The sequence below is a fragment of the Oratosquilla oratoria genome, chromosome 1 (genome assembly GCF_046742065.1).
Source record: "Oratosquilla oratoria isolate Oo_2021 chromosome 1, ASM4674206v1, whole genome shotgun sequence".
NCBI classification, from domain to species: Eukaryota; Metazoa; Arthropoda; class Malacostraca; order Stomatopoda; family Squillidae; genus Oratosquilla; species Oratosquilla oratoria.
This window is the reverse complement of record NC_134777.1, coordinates 133,056,791-133,075,961: the sequence shown is the minus strand read 5'-3', so window position 1 is coordinate 133,075,961 and position 19,171 is coordinate 133,056,791. Positions and strand designations below refer to the sequence as shown.

The 19,171-nt window shown below is 40.9% G+C and overlaps 1 protein-coding gene across 3 annotated transcripts in view; it reads right to left on the bottom strand.

Moving 5' to 3' along the window:
- Positions 1-19,171, bottom strand: part of LOC143027107 (protein IMPACT-B-like) — a 42,202-nt gene that overhangs the window by 3,990 nt on the left and 19,041 nt on the right. For all 3 annotated transcript variants that reach the window (XM_076188118.1, XM_076188097.1, XM_076188108.1), the window contains one exon: positions 11,065-11,224. In XM_076188118.1, the coding sequence (XP_076044233.1) occupies positions 11,065-11,224 (160 nt within the window). The remainder of the gene's footprint in view (positions 1-11,064; positions 11,225-19,171) is intronic.

Here is a 19,171-nt window from a genome sequence, read left to right as displayed (position 1 = left end):
TAACATACTCCACTCCCCTCTACCCTCTTCCCTACCTCTTATCTTGGCACCTCCTGGATGATGGGTCATCCGTGCATCTTGCTCACTGCCTTGGATAAGAAGTAGTGTTGCAAAACACAGCACATCCACAGCAAGGCCGCTTTATTAAGTCAGCAACCCCCCCCTCTCTTTCCCCTCATGGAGAAAAGGAGGATATGGGGAGAAATCCCTTCAGTCTGCCTCAATTTACTTCTTGTACATACTCCTTCACCCCCCCATCCACTCCCCCTCATGCATCACAGCATCGTCCATACACAACCTGTCTCCATTCACCCCTATCTTCTGTCCTTCCTCAACAGACATTCCCCTCTTTCCTAATGCCCCTTTTACAATCACTTCTTTATACAATCTCCTCTTAGCATCCATTCCCAAATGTCTATTTCTCATTACACTTTTTAACCCGCAAAGTGTTTAGTACGTATATATACGTTCGGGAGGGAAAGTGTTTAGTACGTATATATACGGATCATCTTTTCTTTTACTTCACGGCACCTAAACTTGTAGAAATGGTTCAAGATGTCTTTTCTATTCCTAAATATGATTTTGAAAGCTCACTCTGATTTTTATTGTATTGCTGTGGTCTATTTCATTGAATGTATCCATGACCACGAGTGATTTATTGAAGAAATAGGTATTTTTATAGAAATATATCAGTGGTGTCATGATTACTTATCAATATACTCAAAATCCTGTTTAGTAGATCAGCTATTTTTATATTATTCCAACTTGAATAGCAATTTCAAGGTATTTTGTGTTCATGCGTAGAGTCATCGTCGGTTGTGTTGGCACCCCTGCGGCGTGATAAGCCGGCCATGCATGCTATCCAGACGCACTGTCACATCTTCCCTGCTCGCACGTGTTATCCTGCACCATGCCCCGGGGCTTGACATCGGCGGAAATAGAGAGTGTTCTTTATGACGATAATGTCACAGTTACAGGATTTTTTTCCCCCATGGCCGTTTATAAATAGGTAAACTTGAAAGTTTAGAGGTACAGGAATTTCCCCCCTATGGCCGTTTATAATAAGGAAACCTGAAAGTTTACAGGCACAGGATTTTTTTCCCCTATGGCCATGGGATGCGTATTTGCGTGTTCAACAGTTTACAAAGGATTACAAAGGCGGAGCATGCCGACAGGAGACCTTTTGGTCCATTACTAGGTCGGATGTGGGAAATATATATATATATATATATATATATATATATATATATATATATATATATATATATGTATCTGAATAAAAAAAAAAAAACTGGTCGGCAGTTGTAGGTACATTAGCCAATACACTTTTCCCTATGTAAGCATCAATTGCCACATTATCTGTGCTGTGTTTCATTCACATGTGCGTTCGTATCATTCACTCATTAATTTCTGCCTCGGAACCTGAGTCCTTAGTTTCCCAGCCGTACGGATTTTCATGGGATATGCTACAGTCCAGAGGTAATACACAATTATCTCTTAGATATACTTGTAAAATTGGGATGTTATGTGAACTGTACAGTAGCAGAGCAATACCAAATTGGTCGGCAGCAAATGCAAAGACACGGAAGCTACATAATAAATGGGAAAATGTGTGGGGTACCACACCCCACACAGCAGGCAGGCGAGAGCGGGCGGGCTGTGGTATGCAGGAGTACCAACATAAAAAACATCAAATTGGTATAATGGCTTATTTGAGCAGCTGTGTACAATTTTGTTGTTGTTGGTGTTAGAAAACATGTTATGCTTGTGCAATGAAGGGATAATATTGTGCTACTTATATACACATACAGAAAATATAGTCTGTACGAGCGCGATAAATTTGGTACTATGATATGACTATAGAAAGGCTAGACAAACAATCCTAAGATATATTTTACAAGAAACTCAAACTAAACAATATATAGTCACGGAAGAAGCATTCAAAGTGTGTCGGAAATAATAAATAAGAAGCGGAGATTGCATAGTACTATTCCACATGTTTCGTCTTACGCAGCACCACTCTAGTATTGCAGCCAAGCGTGAAAGAAATCACAGGAAATGACAGCCTACAGGAAACACTCAGATATCGCATTTATATTGTTGAAATCAGCTATTTTTTTCCAATTTTATTAGACAATAATATTATTTGGCCAAAATCCAACCCCACGTGACCTGTTTCACTCCTATAAAGCAACACTGTACGGGTTAAACCACCAAGGCATTCACTCGTTTCTCTCAATCTACATTCTACCTCCACCTCCACTCCTCCCTTTAGGAAGTGGATAGTTTTAAATACTTGGGTACGAATGTGGCGGGAAAGGGGGAGTGGAGGTGAAGGTAAAAAAAGATTGAGAGAAGCAAGTAAATGCCTTGGTGGATTAAAAACTGTAATGAGAAATAGACATTTGGGAATGGATGCTAAGAGGAGATTGTATGAAGGAGTGATTGTGCCAACAGCACTGTATTGGGCAGAAACATGGAACATAAGAGAGGAAGAGAGAAGGAGTTTGAATGTGTTTGAGATGTGTCTGAGAAGTATGATAGGGGTTACTAGGCTGGATAGAGTGAGAAATGAAGAGGTGAGGAAGAGAATGGGGGTGGTAAGGGAGTTGTTGTTGTTGTTGTCGTTCCCTAGACTGTCTGTCCGAGCAGTCCCGTCTCCCCAAGGAAGGTCACAGCCGAAACTGGGTTTTCCCACAAATCCTTTATAGAGTGTATGTTGTGTTGTTTGCGTGCATGATTGTGTATAATGCAGTCTTCCATTATGTGTTGTATGGTATGGGGTGAAGTGTTACATCCTGGGCAGCTGTTCACAACACGGTCGTCCAGCCTCTTCTGGTAGCTTAGAAGTGCTGGGTGGTGACCGCATCGCAGTCTGGCCAAGTGGACTCTGTCCTTACGTGGGAGAGAGGATTCAGAAGGGTGGATATCAGGGGGTCTGGCATGTAGCAGTGTGTTGTCTTTCAGTGTGTTAATGGAGCGGTGAGTGATATGATTATGAATATGTTTCCGGAGGCTGGTATTTGGTGGTTGTGGAGGAAGAGAAGAGAGTATCTGTGTGTAATAAAGGTCTATGGGTGTAGTTTTAATGTTTCTTGGTGTGTGTGGGTGTTCTGCTATGTAGTGTAGCGGGTGTGATGTGTTCGTGGTGGCTGCAGCAAGTGTTTGTGTGCCTCTCATGTCGAGGTGGTCCTTGACTTTGAGGACTTTTGTTTCATGGTGTAAATGGTCTGTAGGTGATGTATTTGTGCAGCCTGTAATTGTTTTTAGGGCTTTGTTTTGTATGATTTGAAGGGTGTTGTGGTGTGTCTCACTGAGATTAGGAGCCCATGCAGGACTCGCATAATTCATCACTGAGCGTATGCATTGTTTGTATATTGTTATATTAGTTTCTTTGTTTTGTCCAAATGTTGTTCCAGTGATTGACTTGAGTGCGTTAAGTCTAGGTGTGCATTTGTTTTTTATGTTTGTGAGGTGTTGTTTGAAAGACATGGATGTATCGTATGTTACACCAAGAATTTTCGGTGTGTTTGTGTGTGGTATTAGAGTGTTGTTGATGTAGAGATGAGGTATGTATTTGTGTTCTTTTGTCCAGTTGGTGAGAAGTGTTGCTGTAGATTTGGTTGGAGCTATTTTGAGTCTGTTTGTGATGAACCATGTGTTGAGTGTGTCAAGGTAAGGCTGGATTATTTCTGCAGCTTTGTCTGTGTTATGATGTGTGCATGTGATTGTTATGTCGTCTGCGTAGGAAGAGATTTGTATTTCTGAGGTGTCTGGCGTGGGTAAGTCATGCATGTATAGATTAAATAATGTGGGGGATAGAACTGAGCCCTGTGGTACTCCGTTCTTAATGTTTCTGATGTGCGATGATTGGCCATTATATGACACATGAGCATTCCTGCCTGCCAGATAATTGGCCAGCCATCTTTTGGTGTTATTGTGCATGTCTGTGTTATATATTTTATTTGTTAGGTTGTGGCGGGGGATAGCATCAAAAGCTTTACTAATGTCCAATGTTATAAGAAGTGTTCTGTGGTGGGGCCTATCCGAATTGATGCCATCTAAAATTCTTTGTGTGAGGTTTGTCAGAAGAGTGTTTGTGGAGTGTAGTGGCCTAAAACCGTGTTGTGAGTCAGCAAGGGGAATATATGGTGTGACAAGTTTAAGTATTAGGCGTTCAATGACTTTAGAGGGGGTGCAGAGAAGTGTGATTGGGCGGTGCGATGTTGGGATTGTTGGGTCTTTGTTCGGTTTTGGAATGGTGATTATTTTACCATGCTTCCAGATGTCGGGTATAGTGTTGTGTGAATAGCTGTAGTTTGCAATGTTTGTGAGTGCGTGTATACCTTGTGGTCCAATGTGTTTTAGGTGGATGTTGCTTATGTTATCAGGGCCACAGGCAGATGAGTGCTTGAGACTATGCATTATGAGTTTTGTCTGACTGTCTATGAAGGGTGTATAGTCTGAGTCTGTGGGAAAGTCTTTCTTACGTCGAATGGTGCGTCGGTCGTCAGGGTGAGATGTAAGATGGCTCGTCTGTGCGAAATGACGTATGAGTGCGTTTGCTTGTTGTCTGTTTGAGGGTAGATTATCTGTTGTTGTGATTATTGCTGCGTGAGAGCGTGTAGTGTTAGTGTTGGATAGTGTGATGCTGTTGAGTGTTTTGTACAATTTGCTGGTGTTTGTTTTGTGATCAAGTGTATTGATAAAGTTTTGCCAATTTTGTGTTTTTTGTTCATGTATTTTATTGGCAATCACAGTGTTTAGTGTTTGTATTTGGTCTGCTATGTTTTGAGGGATAGGTGTGGGGGTATCGTGTTTAAGTGTGTCACGTTGTCTGATGAGGCCTTGGATTTCTGGTGTGAAGTTGGGGTTGTGTGATTTTCTGTTGCCTCTAGGGATGTATCTCTTGTCTGCGTTTTGTATGATTGTATTAAAAGCGTGCACAGCATTGTTTATGTTTGTGATTGGTGTACTGTTAAGTGTTTCAAAATGTTGTTCTGTCTCTTCATTAAAGGCTTCCCAGTTAGCTCTCTTGTAATTGGTGTAAGTGTGTCTGTGGCCAGCTGGGGTGCATCTTGTTTTGGTGGTGATGATGATTGGAAGGTGGTCAGAACCAAGGGCTCCGACCACTCTCCATGATGTTGTTGGGGTTAGGCAGGGGGAGCAAAAGGTGATATCAGGAGAGGAGGGAGTGTAGAGGGCTTGGTATGGGATATGTGTATGATTATGCGTGTTGTTCATGATAGTCAATGAGTCGAATTGAGTCTGTATATCAAGCCCTCTGTCTGTGTCAGGGTTGTCGACAAACCAGGCAGACGACTTGGCGTTGAAGTCACCACCCATGATCAGGTTGGGGATTGAGGTTAGTTGGCTGAGTTGAGGTCTGAAGGTGTTTGGAACTGTGGGGGATGATTGGGGGGGAATGTACATGTTAACTATTGTTAGTGTTGAATTGTTGCCTGTGCGGATACGAATGGATTGGGTTTCAGTTGTGTTATCTGTGGTAGGGAGGAGAATTTTGGTTGTGGCACTTGTGTCCACAAAACAGATGGAATGGTGGATCAGGGTGATGAGTCCACCGCCATTGCCGTCAGTCCGGTCTTGTCTGATGGTGGTGTAATTATGAAATGATGGTGTTTTGTGTGAGTGTCTTAATTTTGTTTCTTGTAGAATTGCAATGTGTATGTTGTGTTGTTTGTGTATGTTTGTGTTGTTTGTGTTGTTTGAGAAAGAGCTGCAACGTCTACGTCGTGGGACCACCCCCCAACCCCAAGAGTTGGGGGCCAAACAGCGGCAACTACCCCTGGCCATCAGCTCTACGCAGATGGCACCGATCCCCAAGGAGGAGCTACGCCTACCTGGGGGAGTACCACAATCCTTTTTTTTTTTTTCCAACACACAATGTTACGTTTTTTCTGCACTGAGGGGTCATTTTCCGGCGATCACCCCTCTTCTTCTACTTTTAGCCGGAGATGTAGAGAGCAATCCTGGGCCCACCACAAAATACACATGCCCAACATGCTCTAAACCCATTACTTCGAGCAGACAGACAAAGGGCTCAGTTCAGTGCAATATGTGCAAAAACTGGGCCCACCTCACTTGTACAACACTTGCTGACACAAACCAATACACAAACACTTGGACATGTTCTACCTGCCCTCCAGTAACCCCAATCCCACCTCCCCAACCACAGCCAACACCCTTACCCACTCCCAATTTCCCTTTGCCCTTACCCCCGATTAGTACTCCCCTTCCTTTGTCCCCGATCTCTCCTTTCCCCCCCTCTGACCCAGATCCTACACCTTCCCCACTACCACCCCAACCTCAACCCCAAACGGCAACATACAACACATACAAAACACACAACATCAACATATTACAACACAACATTGACGGAATTAACACTAAAAAACATGAACTTGGTAAGGGAGTTGGGAGATAGGGTGGATGAAAGAGTGTTGGGATGGTTTGGACACATGGAAAAAATAAGTGAAGAAAGACTAGTAAAAGAGGTGTGGAGGGTAGAAGTGGAGGGGGCGACCTAAGATGAGATGGATGGATGGGGTAAAAGGGGTTTGTGGAAGAGGGGAATGTATGTCGAGAAAGGATGGGAGAGGACAGAAGACAGGGTGGAATGGTATATGGATGAGGTGATACATTAGGTGAAATGGGTGGGGGATGGGGGGTGTGGTAGTATGTGTGAGAAAAATTTGATGCAGCCTGAAGGGATTTCTCCCTGTCTTCTTTTCTGCATGGGGGGACGGAAAGGGGGGTCGCCGATTTTATGAAGCGGCCTTGCTAAGGATGTGCTGTGTCTTGCAACACTGCTTCTGACCCAGGGCAGTGGACAAGATGCAGGGATGACCCATCATCCAGGAGATGCCAAGATAAGAGGGAGGATAGAGGGGAGTGGAGTGTATTAGGGATGGAATGGGTGGGAATGATTTTTATGCCTTTGTTTTTTTGGCTACCTCCCTTGTAAGGGGGAAAAAGCCTTGGTAAATGTATGTACTTTAACCATCTCCAATCCTTGACCCACTACCCTTGCATTTACCTCTCACACCACCCCATCCTAATCCTAACAAATGCTCTACTACTCTCATAAAACTCTTGATTGCTCTTAACAGTTTTCCTACTATCCCATATATCTGCAATACAGTGCCTTCTTGTCTACCCTGTTATGAGCCTTTTCCAGATCCATAAAAGCCCAAAAAACATCCTTACCTTTTCCTATAGCTTTCTCACATATCTGTCTTACCACAAAAGTCTGATCTACACAACCCCTACCTGTCCTTAACCTACACAGTTTCTCACCAATTATTCCCTCTGTTCCTCTCCTAATCCTCTCAATTAAGACCCTCCCATAATCTTTCCCAACTACACCTAACAAGCTGATTCCTCTGAAACTATTATGCTCACACTTGTCCCCTTTTACCTTGTAAAGTGGAACAATACATGCAGTCCTCTGGCACTCTACCCTCTCTTAAACAAACATTAAATAACCTCACCAGCCAGTCCACCATCACTATACCTCCTTTTTTTAGACATTCTGCATGACATCCATCCAACCCAGGTGCCTTACCTGCTCTCATCATCTTAACAACTGCCTTCACCTCATCTTTCCTTATTTTTCCTCTATTTTCCTCACTCATCACTGTCATTTTCTTAGCACTTCCCACTGCAACTACCTTTCCCTCCTTATCCTCCTTCACATTTAGCAACTCCCTAAAATACTCTGCCCATCTTCCTCTTACTGCCTTCTCTTCCATTATCATTTCTCTATCTGCACCTTTTACCTTTTCTTCTCTACTTGATTTGCCTCCTCTTCCTCTTTTAATTTCTTTCCAAAACATTTTTTTATTACTTTCAATTTTTTTTTGTCATACTCTTACCCCATTTCACATCTGCTCTCCTCTTTGTGTCCTTTCTCTTATGTTTTACTTCTCTTTTCCTTGTACCTCTCACATGATTCCCTTGTTCTATTTTGTAACCAATCTGTGACAACTCGTTTCTTCTCTTCTAAAACCTTCTTTGCTTCCTCATCCCACCACTCGCTACTCTTCCTTCTATTTCCTCCCATCCTCCTTGTTCCACATACCATCTTTGCACACCTTGTGACTCCCTCCTTGAATCATCCCCATTCCTCCTCCACTCTTGGTTAAATAAAATACTCATAAATGAAATAAATAAATAAAACATGAATAATAATACATACCTTCGTATACCACCAACTTTTCCCCCTTACAAGGGAGATAACCAAGAAACAAAGGCATAAAATCCACTCCCACCCATTCCATCGCCCACATCATCCATGCCCATTCACCCCCATCCTTCCCTCTTATTTACAAATATAATAATACTGCATAAGTTTGCTAAATATAATAGTGTAATCAATCTACAAACAAGTACAGTATCATCTACACTAAACCAATAACAGCTTGAGGGATCAATGATGGATATCTAAAAATGGTAGTCCTGCAAGACAACTAAGAAAATCATCTCCCTGCTGCCTATCTTAAAACCCTGTCAACATTCTAACCTTTTTATATTAGGAAATAAATTCAATTGTTTCTTTGATTTTCACAGAGTTGAAAACCTGCAATCCATCAGTGGCTGCCATGGTTCTCAGAACCTACCATAGATCTCTCTGGGAAGAAACTCTGGATTATTGTCTATGTTGTATCAGTGAGGGACTGTTTTTATGTCACTGGCTCAAAGTGGTAGGAAAAGGAGAGCAGTCACCAGGTGTCAGTTCTCCATGTGTGAAAAAGGGTAAGAAATGTAGTTGAAATTTGAATAATGAGAGATCTTGAGCCCAGTCCAAAGACCCGGTGTCAGTGAGTTTTGTTATCCATCTTGAAGAACCACCATGTGCGACAAGTTATACGGTGCCGCCTACGTAGGCGGCATGAGGAGCAAGTGGATATGCGAGGCTGCCATATCGGCGTCTTGATTATATTTATTGTAGTTGCCCCTGCATAATGACATACTCTCTAAACTGTCTTCATCACATTTTCTATGGTTATCAAAATTCACGGGTGAAAGAGAGAACGATCGATATAAGCGGTGACTATTTTTTATGATGCAAGTATTATGACGAAACATCGTACCTCTGGCAGCTCATGCTGCCCGCGAGATTTTAGCCCGTAGTGAAGTGGTTAAGTATTAGGGGTTCAATGACTTTAGGAGGGGTGCAGAGAAGTGTGATTGGGCAGTGCGATGTTGGGATTGTTGTGTCTTTGTTCGGTTTTGGAATGGTGATTATTTTACCATGCTTCCAAATGTCGGGTATAGTGTAGGAATGCTTACGTGTTATATAATGGCCAATCATTGCACATCAGAAACATTAAGAATGGAGTACCACAGGGCTCTGTTCTATCCCCCTCACTCTTTAATCTATACATGCATGACTTACCCACACCAGACACCTCAGAAATACAAATCTCTTCCTACGCAGACGACATAACAATCACATGCACACATCGTAACACAAAGCTGCAGAAATAATCTAGCCATACCTTGATACACTCAACACATGGTTCATCACAAACAGACTCAAAATAGCTCCAACAAAATCTACAGCAACACTTCTCACCAACTGGACAAAAGAACACAAATACATACCTCATCTCTACATCAACAACACTAATACCACACACAAACACACCAAAAATTCTTGGTGTAACATACAATTCATCCATGTCTTTCAAACAACACATCACAAACATAAAAAACAAATGCACACCTAGACTTAATGCACTTAAGTCAATCACTGGAACAACATTTGGGCAAAACAAAGAAACTAATACAACAATATACAAACAATGCATACGCTCAGTGATGAATTATGCGAGTCCTGCATGGGCTCCTAATCTCAATGAGACACACCACAACACCCTTCAAATCATACAAAACAAAGCCCTAAAAACAATTACAGGCTGCACAAATACAACACCTACAGACCATTTACACCATGAAACAAAAGTCCTCAAAGTCAAGGACCACCTCGACATGAGAGGCACACAAACACTTGCTGCAGCCACCACAAACACATCACACCCGCTACACTACATAGCAGAACACCCACACACACCAAGAAACATTAAAACAACACCCAAAGACCTGTATCACACACAGATACTCTCTTCTCTTCCTCCACAACCACCAAATACCAGCCTCCAGAAACATATTCATAATCATATCACTCACCGTTCTATTAACACACTGAAAGACAACACACTGCTGCATGCCAGACCCCCTGATATCCACCCTTCTGAATCCTCTCTCCCACGAAAGGACAGAGTCCACCTGGCCAGACTGAGGTGCAGCCACCACCCAGCACTTCTAAGCTACCAGAAGAGGCTGGATGACCGCATTGTGAACAGCTGCCCAGGATGTAACACTTCACCCCATACCATACAACACATAATGGAAGACTGCATTATACACAATCATGCACGTAAACAACACAACATACACTCTATAAAGGATTTGTGGGAAAACCCAGTTTCGGCTGTGGCATTCCTTGGGCAAACGGGACTGCTCGGACAGACAGTCTAGGGAACGACAACAACAACAACAACCACCATGTGCAGATACCCATCATTGATCCCCTCATATATTCATATAAGGAAAGCTTCTAATGACTGTTCTCCCTCTACAACAAGCTAAGAAAATAGAAAGGTGTGTAACTGACCACTGCAGAAATAAACTTAAGTTGAAGCACAGGAGAATCCAAGTTAGATTCCAAATTACAAGACAATGGAATACTATACGAGGAAGCAAAAAGCAAGTTGAAATAATGAATCAAACTTCCAATTCACCAAGGAGAAGGACTTAAAATAAGAGAAAGGAATAACTTGATATGTATTGAGGGAGGCAGCCAGTTTTGGAGAAGAAAATTTTCATGTATTGACTGCAACACCCCAAAAGCATAGTGCAATCTTCATCTACTTTCACTTGAGCTCAGATAATGAAGGGTCACTTTACACATACACTAAAAACTGAATACCATTTATAATAAACTCAAGGCTGTACTGGTGCAAGAGAATGACATCTCACCTGGAGTAAATGTAACATTCGACCTCCGGCATGTGTCTCACCATCATCATCACAATCCTGCAGGAAAACTTCTGACCTTGATCCAGCTATACGATAGGCAAGCATATTATGTGTGGCATTTGCAATTTTCTTGTTGGTGTAAAGCTTGCTTACAACCTGTCTACAAAAAATGCAGAAAGAAAAATTAATTAGTTCATACTTCAATATTTTCCACATTTTGAGCAACATGATCAAATTACACACAATGAATAACCACTCTTAAGTTTCTAAATCATCCATGCATATTTACAGTCCTCTTTTATGCTTCCCTAATCTTGGAATCTATGGGAGGTAGAAAAGAGGAATTTAAACAAGTTTGAGATTTTGTTTTAAAGAAGTATGGTGGGGGTTAAAAGGATGGATAGAGTGAGAAATAAGGAAGTGAAGTGGAGACCCACACCACACCAGCAACAATCACTGGATTGGCCCATACATCTTTCAAGTAAGGAATACTGTAATGCTGTGTGATGTTGATGTGGTCTGTGAGGATGGTAAAATGAGAAAATAATGTGAAAATGCAGAAAAAAGCAAGGATGAAAAGAAAGTAGGCAAACAGAGTACATCAAAGATTGCAGAGATTGTTAGAGCATAAAGAAAGAATGTGTGAAGAAAGACTAGACAAAGATTATGGAAAGGACAGTGGGAAATTGAGGGAAACATTAAATGGGTGTCAGATGGGTCCATGCTTTTGCTTGGTTTCCTCCCTTACAAAAAGTAAAAGACCTTTTGGTATACATACATAGAAATATATACATACATGTACACATAAAAACTGACAAGGATTGTGAATCACTGCAGGAAGACCTGAATAAGGTATGGAACTGGAGTCAGAAATGGGAAGTGGACTTCAATATTAAGAAGTGTAGCATAACGGAGTTTGGAAAAAGCAAAAACAGAATATCAGGACAATATAAAATTGGAACCAAGGAGGTAAAGAAGGAGAGATCCGAAAAAGATTTAGGTGTAATTATCTCAAACGACTTGTCCTATGACAAACAGATAAACAAAATTGTTGGAGAATCCTACAACTTGCTAAGATCAATAAAAGTGGCATTTACACATTTGGACGAAGAAATTATTAAAAAAATATTGGTCACACTGATAAGGCCTAGGCTAGAATATGTGGCGACACTGTGGTCACCCAGTACCAAAAAGAATATAAAGAAAATGGAAAGAATCCAGAGAGCAGCAACAAAAATAGCACCTGCACTTGCAAACTTATCATATGAGGAGAGACTGGCTAAACTGGAGTTACCGACTCTGGAGCAAAGAAGAGAGAGAGGTAACCTACTGACCATCTACTGAATCATGAAAGGCACAGAAATACTTGATAGAGAGGACCTGTTAAATTGGGATAAGAGAAGCACAAGAGGACACAAAAAAAAAAAAAAAAAAAAACATAGCTATAGAAGAGATCTGAAGAAAAACAGTTTTCCACATAAAGTGGTGGACACATGGAAGAAACTGGACAATGAAATAGTGTGTGCAAAATCCATTCATGAATTTAAGAGCAAACTAGACACTGCGAGATACAAAGGCGGGACATCAAGAGTGTAGCTCCCCTTCCCGCAAAATACATACACACATACACCAAAGGCTTTTTCCCCCTTAAACACGGGGGGTAGCCAAAAAGAAAAAGGCATAAAAATCACTCCCACCCATTTCATTTCCCATATATTCCACTCCCCTTCACCCTCCTATCCTGGCATCTCCTGGATGACAGGTCATCCCTGCATCCTGTCCACTGCCCTAGGTCAGAAGCAGTGTTGCAAGAACATAAGAACATAAGAAATAAAGGAGACTGCAAAAGACCATAAGGTCTACACTAGGCAGCTCGGTACCATAAGGCCTACACTAGGCAAGACACAGCACATCCACAGCAAGGCCGCTTCATAAATTTGGCGACCCCCCTCTCCATCCCCTCATGCAGGAAAGGAGAAGACGGGGAGAAAGCCCTTTGGGCAGCGTCAAATTTTTTTCTCATACATACTTCCTCACCCCCCCATCCCCCACCCACTCCCCCTCATGCATCACAGCCTCATCTATACACAACCCTTCTCCATTCACCCCTATCTTCTGTCCTCTCCTGTCCTTCCTGTACAGGCATTCCTCTCTTTTGTAAAGCCCCTTTCACCCCATCCATCCATCTCATCCTAGGACGCCCCCTCATATTCACTCCTTCCACACTTCTTTTACTAATCTTTCTTCACTCATTCTTTCCATATGTCCAAACCATCCTAATACTCTTTCAACAACCCTATCTCCCAGCTCCCTTTCCACCCCTGTTCTCTTCCTCACCTCCTCATTTCTCACTCTATCCAGCCTAGTAACCCCTATCATACTTCTCAGACATTTCATCTCAAACACATTCAAACTCCTCCTCTCTTCCTCTCTCATGTTCCATGTTTCTGCCCCATACATTGCTGTTGGCACAATCACTCCTTCATATAACCTCCTCTTAGCATCCATTCCTAGATGTCTATTTCTCATTACACTTTTTAATCCACCAAGGCATTTACTCGCTTCTCTCAATCTACATTCTACCTCCACCCCCACTCTTCCCTTTCCTGTCACATTCACACCCAAGTATCTGAAACTATCCACTTCCTCCAGTTTCTCACCCTTAATGCTCACTTCCAGCCTGCTGTCACTCTCTCCCCTTGTACATCTCATCACCTTACTTTTGGCCACATTTATCTTCAGTTTCCTTCTTTCACACACCTTCTCAAACTCTGTCACTAACTTCCTCAATCCCTCCTCTGATCCTGCTACAAGCACAGTGTCGTCCACAAACAACAGCTGGTTCACCTCCCACATTTCTCCATATTCTTTAATCATCTCCAACCCCTGACCCACTACCCTTGCATTCACCTCTTGCACCACCCCATCCATGTAAAGATTGAACAACAAGGGCGACATAACACACCCCTGACAAAGTCCCACCTTTACCTCAAACCATTCACTCTCTCCATTTCTAATCCTAACACAAGCTCTACTACTCTCATAAAAACTCTTGATTGCTCTTAACAGCTTTCCTCCTATCCCATATATCTGCAGTACATCCCACAATGCCTTCCTATCTACCCTGTCATAAGCCTTTTCCAGATCCATAAAAGCCCAAAAAACATCCTTGCCTTTTCCTATAGCTTTCTCACATATCTGTCTTACCACATAAATCTGATCTACACAGCCTCTACCTGTCCTAAAACCACAGTTCCTCACCAATTACTCCCTCTGTTCCTCTCCTAATCCTCTCAATCAAGACCCTCCCATAAGCCTTCCCAACTACACTCAACAAGCTGATCCCTCTGTAACTATTACACTCACACTTGTCCCCCTTTCCTTTGTAAAGCGGAACTATACAGGTACTCCTCCAGTCCTCTGGCACTCTACCCTCTTAAACAAACATTAAATAACCTCACCAGCCAGTCTACCATCACTGTACCTCCTTTCTTCAGACATTCTGCTTGGCATCCATCCAACCCAGGTGCCTTACCTGCTCTCATCATCTTAACAGCTGCTTTCACTTCATCCTTCCATATTTCTCCTCCATTTTCCTCACTTATCACTCTCATTTTCTTAGCGCTTCCCACTGCAACTACCTTTCCCTCCCTATCCTCCTTCACATTTAGCAACTCCCTAAAATACTCTGCCCACCTTCCTCTCACTGCCTTCTCTTCCATTATCATCTCTCCATCTGCACCTTTTACCTTTTCTTCTCTACTTGATTTGCCTCCTCTTCCTCTTTTAACTTCTTTCCAAAACATCTTTTTATTACTTTCAAAATTTTGTCATACTCTTTCCCCATTTCACATCTGCTCTCCTCTTTGCTTCCTTTATCTTATGCTTATCTTCCTTTCTCTTTACTTTGTACCTCTCATATGATTCCCTCGTCCTAATTTGTAGCCAATCTATGAATGCCTGTTTCTTCTCTTCTACACCCTTCTTTGCTTCCTCATCCCACCACTCACTACCCTTCTTTCTATTTCCTCCCGCCCTCCTTGTTCCACACACCATCTTTGCACACCTTATGACTCCCTCTTTGAACCATCCCCATTCCTCCTCCACTCCTAGTTCTACTCTATCCTTTACTCTCTCCCACTCCTCTCAACTTCCCTATCCTCCTTCACATTTAGCAACTCCCTAAAATACTCTGCCCACCTTCCTCTCACTGCCTTCTCTTCCATTATCATCTCTCCATCTGCACCTTTTACCTTTTCTTCTCTACTTGATTTGCCTCCTCTTCCTCTTTTAACTTCTTTCCAAAACATCTTTTTATTACTTTCAAAATTTTGTCATACTCTTTCCCCATTTCACATCTGCCTCTTTGCTTCCTTTATCTTATGCTTATCTTCCTTTCTCTTTACTTTGTACCTCTCATACGATTCCCTCATCCTAATTTGTAGCCAATCTATGAATGCCTGTTTCTTCTCTTCTACACCCTTCTTTGCTTCCTCATCCCACCACTCACTACCCTTCTTTCTATTTCCTCCCGCCCTCCTTGTTCCACACACCATCTTTGCACACCTTATGACTCCCTCTTTGAACCATCCCCATTCCTCTTACACTCCTAGTTCTACTCTATCCTTTACTCTCTCCCACTCCTCTCTCAACTTCTTATACTCATTCTCCTTTTTTCCCTTTTTTCTGCAAAATACAACTAGGTAAATACATACACACACACACACATTCCAGCAGCAGTTGAAGTAGGATGTACAAAAAGGAGCTCCAAAGCATTAAGCAGTGCTTCATTGACAGACGAATTTGAAACTGGCACTAGTCGTGTTTACTAAAGCGGGAAGGGAGAAGTGTACTACAAGTGACCAAAATGCAAGTCTTTGTGTCTTTATTTATTTATTTATTTTTTTTGTATCAATTACTCTAAGAATAGAAAATAATGGCGATTTAAGGAAAAAATAACCAACAAAGAGATGCCTGGACAGTAGGGTGGAATCACCTCTGGTGGTGATCCCCAAAAGGACATGCCTGAATAAATCCCCAAAGATGTACCAAAGGTTTGAAGAAAAAAAAAAAAAAAAAAAAAAAAAAAATCCAGTTTGGACAGAGGGTGGAATTATGAATGGAGGGATAAAAATAGAGAGCCCAGGTATAAAATGGTATAAAAATATAGTGAGAAATAAGAGAGATCAACAATTTATTGGATGAAATATTTGAATTGAACTAAAAAGTGAGTACAGGGTGTATAGAGAGCCCTGGTAAGTGTTAGCTCTGTTGCCACCATTACTTTCAGTTCCCTTTTCTCCTTCATTACTGGTATTAATTCTATTAACTGTTCCTTCTATGACATAGTTCTTCATTCACTCTCAACTTTCTTCACTTTCTTTTCATCATTGTATAATTGTAAGTCACTCATCTGTAGGCCCCATGCCTCTTTCGTCCTACTTAGTCAAGTACCACGTAGTATCAGTATGGGGTGAATTAAACGTAAATTTTCTTCTTCATTTCTTCTGAATAATATTACACTTCTACAACTTAGTTTGATTAAGTACACCAGAGGACTCCCACCTGGGATCCTTATTACACTCACCAAGTGAAGTCTGCTTCGACATCACTTTTAATTCATCCAATAACTTTGACCATTACAAATAAGTGCCACCCTTTAAGGGCGCGACTTCACTTCCGTGCACCAATAATTTCTCTCCTCCTCCACCCTTTTCTCCAATCAGACTGTTATACTGTCTCAGACAATACTGCTTATGCAAGCAATCTTGTCATGAAGTAAAGTGGCTTTAGTGTTAACAAAGGAACTAAATATGATCAAAGGAGAGAAAAAAAAACAAATGGATATAAATAAAAATGAGGCATTAAAAAAAGAAATGAAGGACCAAATACAGGCAGTGACCAAGAAATTGGAGATCAAATAAAATTATTTCCAAGAAATAAACAGTGGAAAGGAGAACAGGAAACTCAAAAATTATCTTTTAACCCCTTCAGTGTCAACGGCATACATTATATGCCGCAAATGAAAAAATTTGCCAAAAATAGGCATTACATTGAGGGTCAAATCTGTGGTAATGACCAAGCAGCCATATCCATTGGCTATAAAAGACACCCAAAATTTATTTATTGACAAAACTGGCAACCCAAGCAGCAATTTTTTGGGGGGTAACTTGGGGTATAAAATCGGCCTTAAGGACGTAATTTAGGCAACTCTGGTGTACGAAACGAAGTACAAGAGTGAAGTTGTTAGGCAGGCGCTATTTGGTATGTATTCAGATGTATAGAACTGGCAATTTCACACGGCCAATTTTCGTAATAAATGCGTAATACAAAATGTGGCCGGGCAATAATGGTGTGATGGATGCTTACTAAAACATTTACCAAAACAATAAGAAACACCACAATCACCCATCCTCTATGAAATGAATTTTTTATTTTTTTTATTTCATAACAAAGTGATAAATATTTGCCAAAAATTCAACAAAAACTATTTATAAACACATATTCCGTAAGTATCAGACTATTATGGGTGACTACACTGATCTAAAACATCAATAATGTAAAATTCCTTCACTCTCTGAAATTCTAACATAGCTTACCCCAAAAATATGACCTCGTTCAACCCATGTGAGGAGTGAAAGAAAGTCTACGGATGTTCTACCACACTTTCACATGCATATCTTTAGAAAATCTATCCAGTTTCTCCACTTCTAGTCTAAGATGAATCAAAATAAGCAAGATTTGTTAGTTTTACATCATTTTGAGTTGATTTAAGCAATAAAAAAATACTTTGGCTCAGACCCTGTATAGGTTAAAGAAATAGTAGAGCAACAAGTCAAAGAAAATACTAAGGAAACTGTAATTAAAGTAATTAAAGAGAAAGGAAATTTGGTCAGGGACACTGCGGATAAAAAAAATGCATTGTAATCTATGGTATTAAAGAGAAACACAATATCCCTAAATATCGGAAAGAAAAGGAGGAGAAAGAGATTGCTACAGAAATTCTGAACAAGATTCAAGAGGGACAGAATATAAAGAAATTGAGGAAACAGAATAGGAAAATACTCAAAAGAAAAACAATATAGGCAACTAAAAGTAAAACTTAGGTCTCAAATGATAGCAGAGGAAGTACTATCTAGAACAACAAAACTGGCAAACAGTGAACATTACAAAAATATATGGATAAAAAAAGAAATGAATGATAAAGAGAGAAAGAAATAGAACTTAGAAATGAAGCAAATGAAAAAAATTAAAAGATAACCAAGACTAAAAAGAATTTTTTTTTTTGGAGAGTGGTGGATCTGAGGCTGACACAATGGATCAAGAAAAAGGATACGAAATAGACAGAAAAGGATGAGAAAGGAAAAAATTAAAGATAGCTTATACCAACATAGACGGAATGAATTAAATGACTATCTGGGATTAGAAAAACCAAACATAATGGGAATTGTAGAAATAAAATTAAAGTCCTCTACCACTAAACACTGTGGGACAAGGTCTATACAACCATTGGATGAAAAATACAAAGGAAAAACAGGGTGGGGGAGTATTTTTTGACTAGGAAAGACTTAAATGTGACAAAGATAACTAAAGGAAAAAACAATGTGGAATCAATTATGATAAAAGTTGAAAACGGTCACATGAAAAGTAGAAAATTTGTAGTAATGAATGTGACCCCTAAAACACAGTTCTGGACAGAAAGTGATCATTCCAAACAGTTGGAAGACACAAAATATGAACTAATTTACTGAACGAGGAAATATAGTAATTATGGGTGATTTTAACTCAAAAGAAATATGTTGGGAAGAACTGACAGTGAAGGGTGGAGAAGACCTCTGGGGAAACATACATACATACATATACCAAGGCTTTTTCCCCCTTCCAAGGGAGGTAGCCAAAAAGGGAAAGGCATAAAAACACTCCCACCCATTTCATCCCTAAATACACTCCCACCCCTCCCACCCTTCCTCTCATCTGAGCACCTCCTGGGGAAACATACTACTTGATATGACCATTGAATACACAATGACTCAGTGGGTAAAGGAAAATACCAGATACAGAAACAATGAGGAACCATCGAGACTAGATTTAATACTTACGTCAGAAC